General features: G+C 38.6%; 1 protein-coding gene across 1 annotated transcript in view; it reads left to right on the top strand.

The window, feature by feature from the left end:
* Window positions 1-12,261, top strand: part of pex5la (peroxisomal biogenesis factor 5-like a) — a 107,844-nt gene that overhangs the window by 85,814 nt on the left and 9,769 nt on the right. Inside the window, exons 9-11 of the mRNA XM_030728103.1 lie at window positions 6,094-6,210; window positions 8,392-8,535; window positions 10,187-10,257. Coding sequence (XP_030583963.1) covers window positions 6,094-6,210; window positions 8,392-8,535; window positions 10,187-10,257 — 332 coding nt within the window. The remainder of the gene's footprint in view (window positions 1-6,093; window positions 6,211-8,391; window positions 8,536-10,186; window positions 10,258-12,261) is intronic.

Raw genomic sequence — 12,261 nt, 5'->3', positions numbered from 1 at the left:
AAGGTGACTGTGTGGCCTCTCGTTTGATTAAAACAGCAGCAGGATGAGTTCAATTTTATCCGGCAGAATATTGGTCTGGGGCAGTCTCGGTTTAAGTTGAAATTGCTGAGGCAGTGTAGTTGCCGACAAGTTAGAGATGCAGCCCCGTGATCAAAAGGTCAGTGGTTTTAATCCGCAGTCCTCATGGGGAAAATTAGGATGGTGAAAGTAAATGAGTAATGCCTTCACTACTCTCAACAATTGCCCTCCAGCAGACCAATAAAACTGTGAATGTTGTAGTGGACCTGTAAAATTTCCAGCATGAGAATGAAAAATCCAAGAAGTGTAAATGTATCTGCATTAAAGAAAAAGGATGTTTATTTGGTCAGTGGTCTACACAAGGCAGTACGAATGGAAGCTGTCAAAATGCGAGTGCAAGTGCAAAAAGTGAGCCTTTAACTCGGGCTGAACACAACGTCCAAAATGTAACAAAAGTGTTTAACGTAGACCCTGTCCTCGTGTACACCGGTATTTTGGTTAGCATAGTTTTTTCTGTGCATTTTGGCTTTCCATCCACACTTAAACAGTGCTTTAGGTCACTAAAAAGGTTTTGAAAAACTCCTTCCAGGGTGAAGATTTTCTGGAGATGTATTTCTATGTTTACATGTTGACATGGATATTTTGTCTTATAATGTCCCAATGTGCACCTTTGCCTCCTTTCTTTGACCTCAGACTGTGTTATTGTTTGCAGGCTTCTGATTGGCCAATACATGGTCAATACCACCTGTTACTCTGACATGCTCTTGACATCAGTTTTGTGTGTCCATGTGGATGGAAATATTCTCAAAATGAAAGTGGAAAAGTGGTTTTAAAGTACCCGTATACATGGAAATGTAGCTTAGCATCATGGAAGCAGTGTGGGGAAAAGTGAAAGTGAAACAATAAAGGAAATCCATGAAATATATATGAAATGCTATCGTTTCAATTTACCTCTGTTTTCTTCAGACAAACTACTATGTGCTTCTTTTCTATTGTATTGTATTGTATTGTATTGCAGTCCTCAGGAATCTCAGGAGAAACAAATTAAAATACACAAAATCGCATCATCAAGGAACAAATTATACTAATACAAATCATACAGATATGTTGCAACTGACAGTTCCAACATAATAACTCAGACAGCCCAGCACAAAGTACTTCAAAATCACAAAGACTGTAACACTGTACCCAAGTCCCATATATCAATTACCACTACACATAAATATCAAATACATCTAAATAATGTGTCATAAATCTTCAAATCTAAAAGAATAATTTGGTTCATTTGAACTCTGGTGTAAACTAAATCCCCCCACCAAGACCCAAGACCCTCTGACAACTATAATTGTAATAATTGAGGTACCGTGAGGGAAAAAAAAAAAGAAAATAGGAAGAAGATCCTGAAGATAGCATCACAACTATCATGAAAGGTAGCAAACCTTGTTGCAACTCCAGGTCAACCTGGAATAATGCTCTTCATGAATTTGCAGTTTTTTTGGCAATCTGCCACACATTACTATAAGAAAAAGCCCTCGTTGAAATAGATCTAGGTGCCGTTATCAAAACTATCCATACAGGAGGTAATCACACTGTCTGCCAAAACGTACTGATAGCTCTTTGTCCACAGCAGTGTATTTTATTCTTCTCTGAGTGACATTATCGGGACTCCAGCTTCCTATTTTTGTCTCGCTGACCAAGGACTTGGCCTACGCAGCACAGAAGTGGGTGGCTTATTAACATTAAGAGGCCAGGCCAGCCCTGCTTTAGAGATGAAAAGAGCTTCTTTTTTTTTTTTTGGAGACTGCTGCTGTGTCACTGGTAAATAATGAGACTTTTTGTATTGCAAGCCCCCTGGGCAAACTGGATAAGTAACCCCTATTCAACTATTTGTTTTTCTACAGAGACCGTGTCTCAAGTTAACAATTCAAACTGGCATCTTGTTAAAGCCAATTATTATCACAAAAGGAGCAACATTCATTTATGGATTGTTAACAATTTTCATTTCAAGAGTTCAATTACCAAGAAGCAGATAAAAAATATTCACTTTAGTCGCCTGAAGTTGCCATCTGATGGTTGTCAAAAAGCCTGCAGGCCTGTAGGCCTGCATTCCCTATATAACTTAATAATAATCGTGTCAAAGTGATGCAAGTAACTCATTTGTCTAAATCCAGACATGGGTGAAATCTGAATTTGTGCATTAGTTTAAGTTTAATATTCCAGTTTGAATACTGACTCCTGTGGGTCCACTTCCTTTTTAATAAGTCTGTATGTCCATCAATGTTTACAGTGAATATAATGCTGTATCTCAAAGGTTAATTCAGAATCATTTATTATAAATAGTTATGGTTCAGTTTTTCAGGTAGGCTGTTTTTTTAGCTGACTTAGCATGAATTTTCATTTCAAATTACCTTCTTGGCAGCGTGCATTTATTTTCACTGCATTTATCACCTCAGTCCAGTTGACTAAGACACACTAATTGGAATCTAAAGGCAAAACATGAGTATAGTTTTACCAAAAGTAGGTGGCACAAACAGCGATGGGTATGTGCAAGCTCTGCAGGGGTTGCTACGATTATTAGTGTTGTTAATAATATATTCATGAAGTAACTAATGAATCCCCACCCCACCTCATTTACAAGCAGCAGTGACATGTTTGGTGGTAGGAAGCTCTCTATCTCTTTCACGTAACACTTCATCAGAGCTGCTGAAATTAGAGTCACAGCCATGGGTTCACTCCAGTCATACACAGGATATAATTACCTTGCTGTGTCTTTGCCTTGTTCCTCATAATTAAACTGCCAGCGCCAGTGCTGAAAACATCCGTCACAGCATTATGAAGAAATATGAATTTCTTGTCAATTAAAAACACAGCCTGTTTATTTACTCGATTTTAATTCTGAACTCTACTGCAAGCAGTTTACTGCCTATGAGGTGCAAACACTGATGATAAAGTAGGTCACAGGACAAATGTGAGCCCCGCAATATTGTTAAAAATAATGAAAAAACATTAAAGCCATAATATTTAAATTATCATAATGGCTGTAGCTTACAGTAAGAACCAATTACATGAACATGAAGATGAACACTGCAGGGAGCCAGGAAGAAATGATGCTGTGCAGGGAATTGGGCATGGGACCAACAACTGGAAGTGTTGATCACATGACATTTTTTTTTTTTTTACCAAAAATCCAGTATAAGAAAACAGTAGTGGACAGCATTAATAACAATCAGAAAATATGTTATAAATATCTCTCCATGTTTATTTTTCTTGAGATCCCATACCGGTTTGGGGGAAAAAACTGTATTTTAGATTTATAATATTACTATTAAGGAAAAGGGGGGGTATTGTTAACCGTCAGCAATGCATTTTTACAAACCTCTTAGATATGTTACTGGACAAACACTGACCTGACATCATTTTTGTTACAGCACTATGGTTTCTCCATTAGGTTTTGTAACAAGACAACAAATATCCTGACACAAATATGCCTATGAATAATATGAGCCAGTAATAACCGCCAACCATTAAATCAGTCAGGATTAACCAATGTGAATACAAGATTATGTGCTAGTTATTTTCAATTATACACATGCTGTTATCATACTCTATACTATAACAGTACTCCCAATGGCCCACAGTGAACTGAATATCAGGAAAAAAAATATAATCTCATACATTTCATCAGCTTGAATTATTGCATAAAGGCTTCAATAAACTTTGAGTTAAATGTGTGAAAGAGAGATGAGAAACATCTCATCAGTGACGTGTGGAGTTTAGATTTGTGCCCAGACAGATGTATTAGCTTAGTTGTTTAATAGAAGTTTTATCAGGGTATTAGAGAGGTATCAATAAGAAGAGATAATCAGTGCTGTAGGGATTTGGTGGTTTGGGAATTTGATTTCAACCCAAATCCTAATCTGTTCTTACACTGTGCAGACGAATGAAAACAAAAATTCTAAACAAAAGTTCTAAAATACTGGCCATGTGATATGGGCATATAATGCAAACACCTGTGTTTTATGAGTAAAGTGCAATGCAACACTATTCTTTGAAAATCATAATATGAAAGATCCAGTACTGTTATCCTTTAGATGGTTCCCAATAAAAATAATTTACAGCTAGAAAAATTAACATGACTGCAGCACTGTTTCTAAATGTAAACAGCTACTCTACATCCAAATTTCTACTTCAAATTCTGCACAACTGCGAGTTCCTCTGATGTTGTGTTTCCTAATGGAGCCGACGGTGAAGACTCCCCTTGATGCAATTTGTCTGCAAGTCAGCAGCCTGCAATTACCTGCCATCTTTCACCATGAGGGGCCACACTGTGGCCTTGATGTCAATCAAAAGGAACATCTCGTGGAGATCTGAAGACCTTTGACACAAGCATACATGTGCTTATAATACATCTCTCTGACCTTGCATGGCTCTAGAGTGTCACACACACATACTGTACACAACACTGTCATGTTGTCATGATGAGTTTCTGACTATAAAGGACTGAATAAGTCCCAGGAAGCAGTTCTGCTCTGTTTGGCTTCTTCTTCTTTGCTCTGCTTCTGACAGGAAGACAGCCATGAATCATGAAATGAACCAGCTGGGGAAAAAATGGCCATGCAGAGTATTCAAGTTTTACATGAAAAGTAGTCATGAAATTAAATAAATCTATAGTGACTGGCATGTACATGTATGCTAGGAGAACAAGACCACACCCTAAAAACTGCCTAAATATTACTATATGCATAAATACAAAGAGGACAGAAGCAAATAACCTGCATGCAACTAGTCATGCAGCTGTACATCCAAGGCTTCAAGCTCCATCCCAACATAACTCACATCGAACTCATATACTGTATGTATGAAACAGATCCATCTTTAGGCCAAATGTAAATAGAGTTTCAAGTTTTACCTGGACTTAGCCCACGCCATCAGAAGAAAAAGGCAAATTCAAGAGAACAGCTGTACACGTGAGTCATGATCATGTCTTGTGGGTTTCTCTTTAGCCCATTTCTTCCTTGCCTTTTGACAACATCCCTTCATAACAGCTCTTCTGCTTCCAGGCCTGCCTAACCTCATTAGCTGTACAAATTACATACACAAACATCACTTGGAGCTAATCGATCGCTGGCCTTCAGCCAAAGTATGAGTGAAACATTTCTTCAGTGTTCTTGGGCTTTTTAAGACACTATCAGAACTATCAGTTTGATGCGGAAGCTGTTTTCTTCTTAGTAAGGATCTATTCTACAATGCCACATTAGCCTGCTAGTTTACATGACTCTACTGTGTATGCAGTATTTCTATAGCTGATAAAAGCCTCTTCTGCTAGCAAAAAATAAATAAATAAAATTCAACTGTTTGCTTATCATTAGTAGGATTGCCTTTAATTGCATTACAGTAACATGTTGTGTTCAAGGGTTAGTGCAAAACAAGACACAAACCGCTCTGGTTGATTAAACAAATTGCCTGCATAAACAAAACTGTATTTAAAAGGTGCGCTCTACAGGTTTTGATTTTCTGTCAGATAGAAATGTTAGGGTTAGAAAATGTTCCAGGAAGTGAAGTGCCATAATAAACTGACAGGCTTCAGTCTGCTAATTGAAAGGCCAGTAGTTCAAATGTCATGCTGATATAGATCCCGAAGTCCCACTCTGTCAAGGAAATGTGAATATTTTGCGTGTTTCTTAACTGATCACCTTTGAAAATGCAGACCAGGTTGGACATTAAACATGTAGATTATTAAACAGCAGCAGAAACAATATTTTATTATTTTGGTTTTGAGTCCATCCATTTACTGTTGTTGCCGTTCAAGCATGAAGCATTTTTCCTCTAAAGTCTGTCTTGACGTGCAGATGTGATGAGTCATCAGGAGTGTGAAGTCTATACGTTACAGCAAGTGAGCTGGGCAGACGTGACATTTCCAACAGCAGGGCGATTGCAAATTGCAAGAGCTAACTAATCACTCATTCCCCCCTGTCGCCCTCCATTCCTTCCTTCCTGCTTTCTTGAACTGTGTCCTCTCTCTCTCTCTCTCTCTCTCTCTCTCTCTCTCTCTCTCTCTCTCTCTGATGTCTGTAGTCAGATACCGAGTTCTGGGATAAGATGCAGGCAGAGTGGGAAGAGCTGGCTCGGCGAAACTGGCTGACAGAAAACGAGCAGACGCAGATTCCCTCCACTGTGTCTCCATACGAGAAGGTCACTATCATTAAAATGTTACACTCAGCATGTACGCAGATTTGTCCTGATGACAGTGATGTATAAATATGCAGAACTGCATGCATGCCTAGAGTTAAACTTTATCATTTTTCTGTGTAAAGTATGTTTACAAATACATCTTAGGTGCATGAAACTCTCAAACCTGCCTGTAGCCAAAGAGGATCAAATATAGTTCTAGCAGCTTCTGTGAAGCAACATTTAATATATCCCAGCTGTTTCATCCAATTTAGTGTCCAATTCTGTATTTATCCATTATATGGCACTGTCGGCATTTGTGTGCCATTAAAATTAACTTGTGCTAATATTCTCAAAATGCAATCCACTAGATTTAAAACATTTAACAGATGTGAAAGCTAACACTGACGAAAGATTTATGTTTAGTAAGTGGCCTTGTAGTCTTACAGTGATGAATGAATGAGCAAGGGAGGGATTTCAAAAACAGGCATGATTAATGGAGACTTGTCACCCTGAGGTTACCGGTCAACTAGCAGAGACTTCAAGGTTACTGTAATGTACCTAGCTTTGTGAATGGGCTTAAAAATGAGGAATAATGTCTAAACTAATGTCAAACTAATCCTGAAAACTTCTTGTTGGATGTAGATCATCAGGTTTCAGTCACACGTGGTGACCGCCTGGCACAAACTGATTTCCATACAAAATAGAGTATTCCCCAACTGGTTGCCAGTGGTTGCTGGAGGTTGATTGCTGTCACTGTGAAATTGATTGCTAAGCCAAAGTCATGTAAGCCTAAAGATCCCATAGTCAGTGATCCCATAGTAACCACTAGGTTACTAGGAGAAAATGTGTAATCCCCAACAATGAGTGGTCGCAGGAAATTGCTTGCTGTTGCTAAGTGAAATTGGTCACAACAAAGTAGATTTTCAGTGGTTGCCTATAGTTTGTATGGAAGATGCCAATTTGTTTGCAAACACTGGCTAACTTCTTGCTAAGCGGATGTGAAACTGAAGTGTGCCACGCAAACTGGAAACAGAGGCCATTTGCCTTCAGTAAACATGGCATCTTTTGAAACGCATTTGTTTCAGTGGTAAGGTACAACTTTTATTTTGAAGAGGGATGGCCTCAGGATCAGTTCCAGTTTGCATCACCTTTTCAAATTTCACTAGCCAGATGGTTATTTAGGGAGTCTTTGCAGACACATTGCCACCTCCATGCAAATCGCAAGTGACTGTGGCAACCGGCTAGAGATCAAATCACTCACAAGGAAGTTTTGGATGGATCTAAAACCAGCGTAGCTCCCTCTGTGCACTTGATTTCACCTAGCAATAACCAGCAACCACCTGCCAGCCAGTTATGGAATACAAATTTTTCCCTAGCAACCAGAGGTTGCCAGGGGGTTGCTGACCAGTGTTGTGCCAAAAAGTGATGATGAAGTATCTAGGCCTGCGTAACTGATTCCTTACTGTGCTTGAAAAGTGTAACCATAACCATTAACCAAGATGTCAACAGAACAATGAGTAAAAACTGAAGCTACTTGTTTTATTGAAAGCAGCAGGAATAATTAAAGTCTTGCATATAGTTAGAGCCTAAAAATATGTCAGAAATATGCTGGATTATGCAACTTTTACATTTATGAGTGCAAAAAAGACTAATTTAGTTGTTTTTTTAGCATAAATACTGTTTCACCCCAAATTAATATACAGTATATGTTAATAAGTTGTGATGACATGTAATAAAGCTACACACTGTCCTATGTGTTTACCGCATCACAATGTTATAACTTAGTAACTTTTCCTGAGTTTCTGAGGACATAAACATACGCCTGAGCAGCGCACATCACCCACCAGCTGACCTTCTTACGTGAGGAAATCATGTGAGATCAGACTTATGGGCTTCCTTATTGATTCCAGCACAGCGCTAGTTCTTAAAGAAAAATCTGTTTCAAAGTCATCGTGCTCAAAAGCACACAACACACCAGGGTAATCACAGTTTGAAAATGCAAAGCTTAACATTTAAAGAGAACAGACAAACCCTGGGGAGCTCGGCCCAGGTTTGATGTGAAGCAGAAAAGATCAATTCCTGCTCCTGCAGTTCTGCTTAAATATACAACTGCAAAGGACAGTTGGTTTGTATTTGAATATAGAAAATTTAAATTGACATTGCCACTGTCCTCGTTTTTGTCTCTCTTTTTTTTGCTGACAGGGTTACTACTTCCACACAGATAATCCTTATAAGGACTTGCCTAATGCATTTGAAGAGGGACTAAAGAAATCTCGAGAGGGAGACTTGCCAAATGCTGTGCTTTTGCTGGAAGCAGCTGTCCTGCAGGACCCTCATGATTCAGAGGTGAATTCTGTTAATATACATATACATAGAGCTGTTAACACACACGCACACAGTCGGTAGCAGAAAGATTCATATTTACAGACATTTTTGAAAAAGGATGAAGCACTTTTATAGCACAAATGGCCGATAAAACTGCAGTCTTTCACCAGCTAACTCGCCTGGATCAGTGGGGTTTTCATTGCAAACCTAAGGCTAAATCCTCTGCCGCTACAGAGGAAGAATGCCTCACTGACCACAGGCTGTGTGAAGCTGATTTAGTAGGCAGCACCCAGAGGCTCAATGCTGATTGCCTGTAGAGGTCAGGGGATTTTTTTTTTCTTGTAAAAATAGTTGTTTACTGTAGCAAAAAATACTCAACTTGCTCTTGATGACAATTTCCATTTGCCCGGTAAGATGAATAATAGCTCATTCTGCTGGGTTTTTTCCCCCCTTTTTGTATTCTTCCCATTTCAAATGGAGTGACCTCTTTGCGAGCTGAAAGAGCAAAGCCTTCATTCAAAGTACTTTCAGAATCCCCTGGAATATACAGAAGTGTGCCAGTTATTCCATGGAGAGGATTATCCCACGGTATATGGAACTAATACGATTCCAAATTTCCTTCTAGGGCACGTAGTGGCTTATTGCCCCACAGTGAAGACCTCTGAATCATTCAGAAATAATTTTGTCCCTCATTTCAAAGAGCTGAACAGAAAGAAAAAGCATCTGCAGAGATTAGCTTTAGAACAGGTTATTAAATGTGCCCTTACAGACACATAATACAGTAGGACTAATCGCATAATCTCACATTTTGGATTTTAGGTTAGTTATATCATTGCCTGGCCTCGTGTTGGTCAAGGGCTTTTCCCTGATGCAAGCCAGTATTAGCACACAGATCTGAACTGCCAGTTAAAAGCTATTGTAAGAAGACCAGCTGAAAAATTAAATAATGGTAATATCTGAAGAAATTAAATTTTCATAAGCAATACTGTGCAAAAGTCTTGAGCCACCCCTCCGTATTTTTTTTAGTATTTCGCTTCCAAGGAGTCAGACTTTCTTGTAATTTTTTTAAAGTGGTCTTGAGCAATAGTTCTCAAGTTTTTCTTTGAACATTGGCTGCTTTTACATTCATTTTCAGTCCAGTCCTTGTACCTGACCATTTCCAGAAGAATGGTTCTTACTGAAGCTGAAGCATAAAAAAGGCACCCAACTCAAGGGATGGACCACTGTCTACACATTACAGGCACTTTGAAACCAGCAGCCTGTCACAAAAACATATCATTTGTTCTCATTTCTTTAATTGAATCTATGAAAAATACCAAAGATAACACAGTTTGACTGACATAAAACAGTATTTTTGCACCATCAAGGTGACTCCCAAAAGACTTGGCATATTTCAGCATGAAATTCACTCTGCTCACTCTGACATGGATTGGAGCTCCATTTCAGCTAGTGGTGTTGGGGATCTTGCCAAAAGTGATGGGAGTATGAACACAGAAACACAGTTTTCAATTTTTTTCTCAGAGTTTTATTAAAGAGTATTTGAAAAGTGTCTGAGAGTATCTAAGGACAGCAGTCTAACTAAACCACTTTATCAGTGTTAATCATAGAACAGGCTATACAGAGTCCAGTTTTATCCTATTTACCCTTACCTGCTTTTTTTGTTTTAATGCAGGCCTGGCAAGTATTGGGGACCACCCAGGCTGAAAATGAGAATGAGCAGGCAGCGATTGTCTCCCTCCAGAGGTAATGAGAAACAATTGCATTCAGTTCCCATTTAAAATCAAAAAAACGCTCGCAGACATAGGAGAACTGTCAGCTGTTGCTGTTCGGGAACACCATATGTTTGCACAAGTGGGACACTGTGGAAATGTCATGTTAAAAGATGAACCCCAGCACATGAAATTTGCCTGAGAGGTTTCGCTGAACTCTTTAACAGCAGTAGGTTCAGCTAGAACAAAACAGCCATAGCTACATATTGATGTAAAAATATATATATTATATTTATATATAATATAAATGAGAACGCCATCACAGTTTTGTACTGTTATCAAAGTCCTTAAATTGAGACTGGAAGGACAGGCGCTGGGAGTTTTATTCTTAAAACAGAGGCACCCCACATGGATGGTGATTGCACAGAGCAAGTTTATGAACAGAATCCTCAATGGGAGGTGGCCCACTTTCATTCATAACACTGCTGAAGCCAGAAATGACACCTTTCTGGGAATGTGAATGCTGACAAGTCAGCTGAAAATACAAGAGACAGTCATTCAGGAGAAAGCATTCTTCCTTTTCTAAGTGCTTCAGAAATGGTCCATTTTGTAAAATAAATAAATAATACTACCAACATTTGATTACTGTTCTAGGTGGATTACAAATGATGCCTGATGTAATGCAGAGTCTCTTTAGTTGGACTGAGATTCCTGCAAGAATCCCAGTCCAACACACCCCTGCATGTTCCTTATATCCTTTGAATCTCAGGTATTTAGCATGGTGTATATTTTAATTTGTTATGTAATTGTTCCATCTGTGAAGGCTTTTTGTTTGTATGAAGTGAGATTAGATGTTTTTAGCTGGCATAAGTCTGTTGCTACAATGGCATCACTTCAGATGGAAAGTATTATGCTGCAACACTGCTGTACTCTGCTTTTTTTTTGTTTCCAACCTGTTTATTAAATAATGTCATATATAGAGAGCACATGTTTAATTTTGCTTTGTCGTAGTTGTGCTTTATTTCAGAAAGTGAGCTGTGACCTGAAAATAAGCATTATTTGGTGGAAGGAATAACTTTTATACAAAGAATATATCCTTGTACAGTTAGGTTCATAAGTATTCGAAAGATTTTTGTAATTTTGCCTACTGCCACAGTCGATTTTAAACAAAACAATTAAGATGTGATTGAGGTTGCAGCTTTTAAACTTTAATCCAAGGGTTTTAACAAACATATTGCATTAACTGTTTAGGAATTGCAGTCCCCCATTTTCAGAGGCACAGAGGCGGACTGCCTGTCAGAAAACAAAACAGCTGACAGGTTTATGGGCAGGTGAAGCCTGTTCCCTTGTTATTCCATGACAAATTAAGAAGATGAAAGTTCTGGAGTTGATTCCAAGTGGTTAACTTGTGTTTAGTAGCCATTCACTGGAAATCTCAATATGAGTTATATGTGAAGTGCATCATCACACTGAAAAAAAAACAGAGATGGCAAAAACTTTATTCTGGTTTATTCCGTATTCCAAGGAAATCACTGGAAACACCAAAACACAAAAAGTCCTGGCAGACCACAGGAGATACCTAAAGTGGATGATTGTTGAATTCTTTCCTTGATGAAGAAAAACCCTTCACAACATTTAACCAAGAACACGCTCGATGAGGAAGGTGCATCACTGTCACAGTCTACAAGCAGGAGATGCCTTCATGAATGGAAATACAGAGGGTTTACAACAAGGTGCAAACCACTGGTTAGATTCAAAAACTGGAAAGTCAAAGTAGACTTTGCCAGAAAACACCTAAAATATTGCCTGGACAGTTCTGAAATGTAATTTTTCAACAGATGAAAGGAAGATGAACTTGTGCCAGAATGATGGGAAGAAAAAAAGTATGGAGAAGGAGAGAAATAATTTGTGATCTGAAGTACATCACATCATCTGTCAAACATGGTAGAAACAGTACTACAGCGGGGACACATCTGGCTGCCGGTGGAACCGGGTCACTGGTGTTTATTGATGATGTGACTGTTTATAGAAGTAGCAG

Source organism: Archocentrus centrarchus, chromosome 4 (assembly GCF_007364275.1).
Source record: "Archocentrus centrarchus isolate MPI-CPG fArcCen1 chromosome 4, fArcCen1, whole genome shotgun sequence".
NCBI lineage: Eukaryota > Metazoa > Chordata > Actinopteri > Cichliformes > Cichlidae > Archocentrus > Archocentrus centrarchus.
The sequence above is the reverse complement of the archived record's forward strand: the minus strand, read 5'-3'. Positions and strand labels throughout refer to the sequence as shown.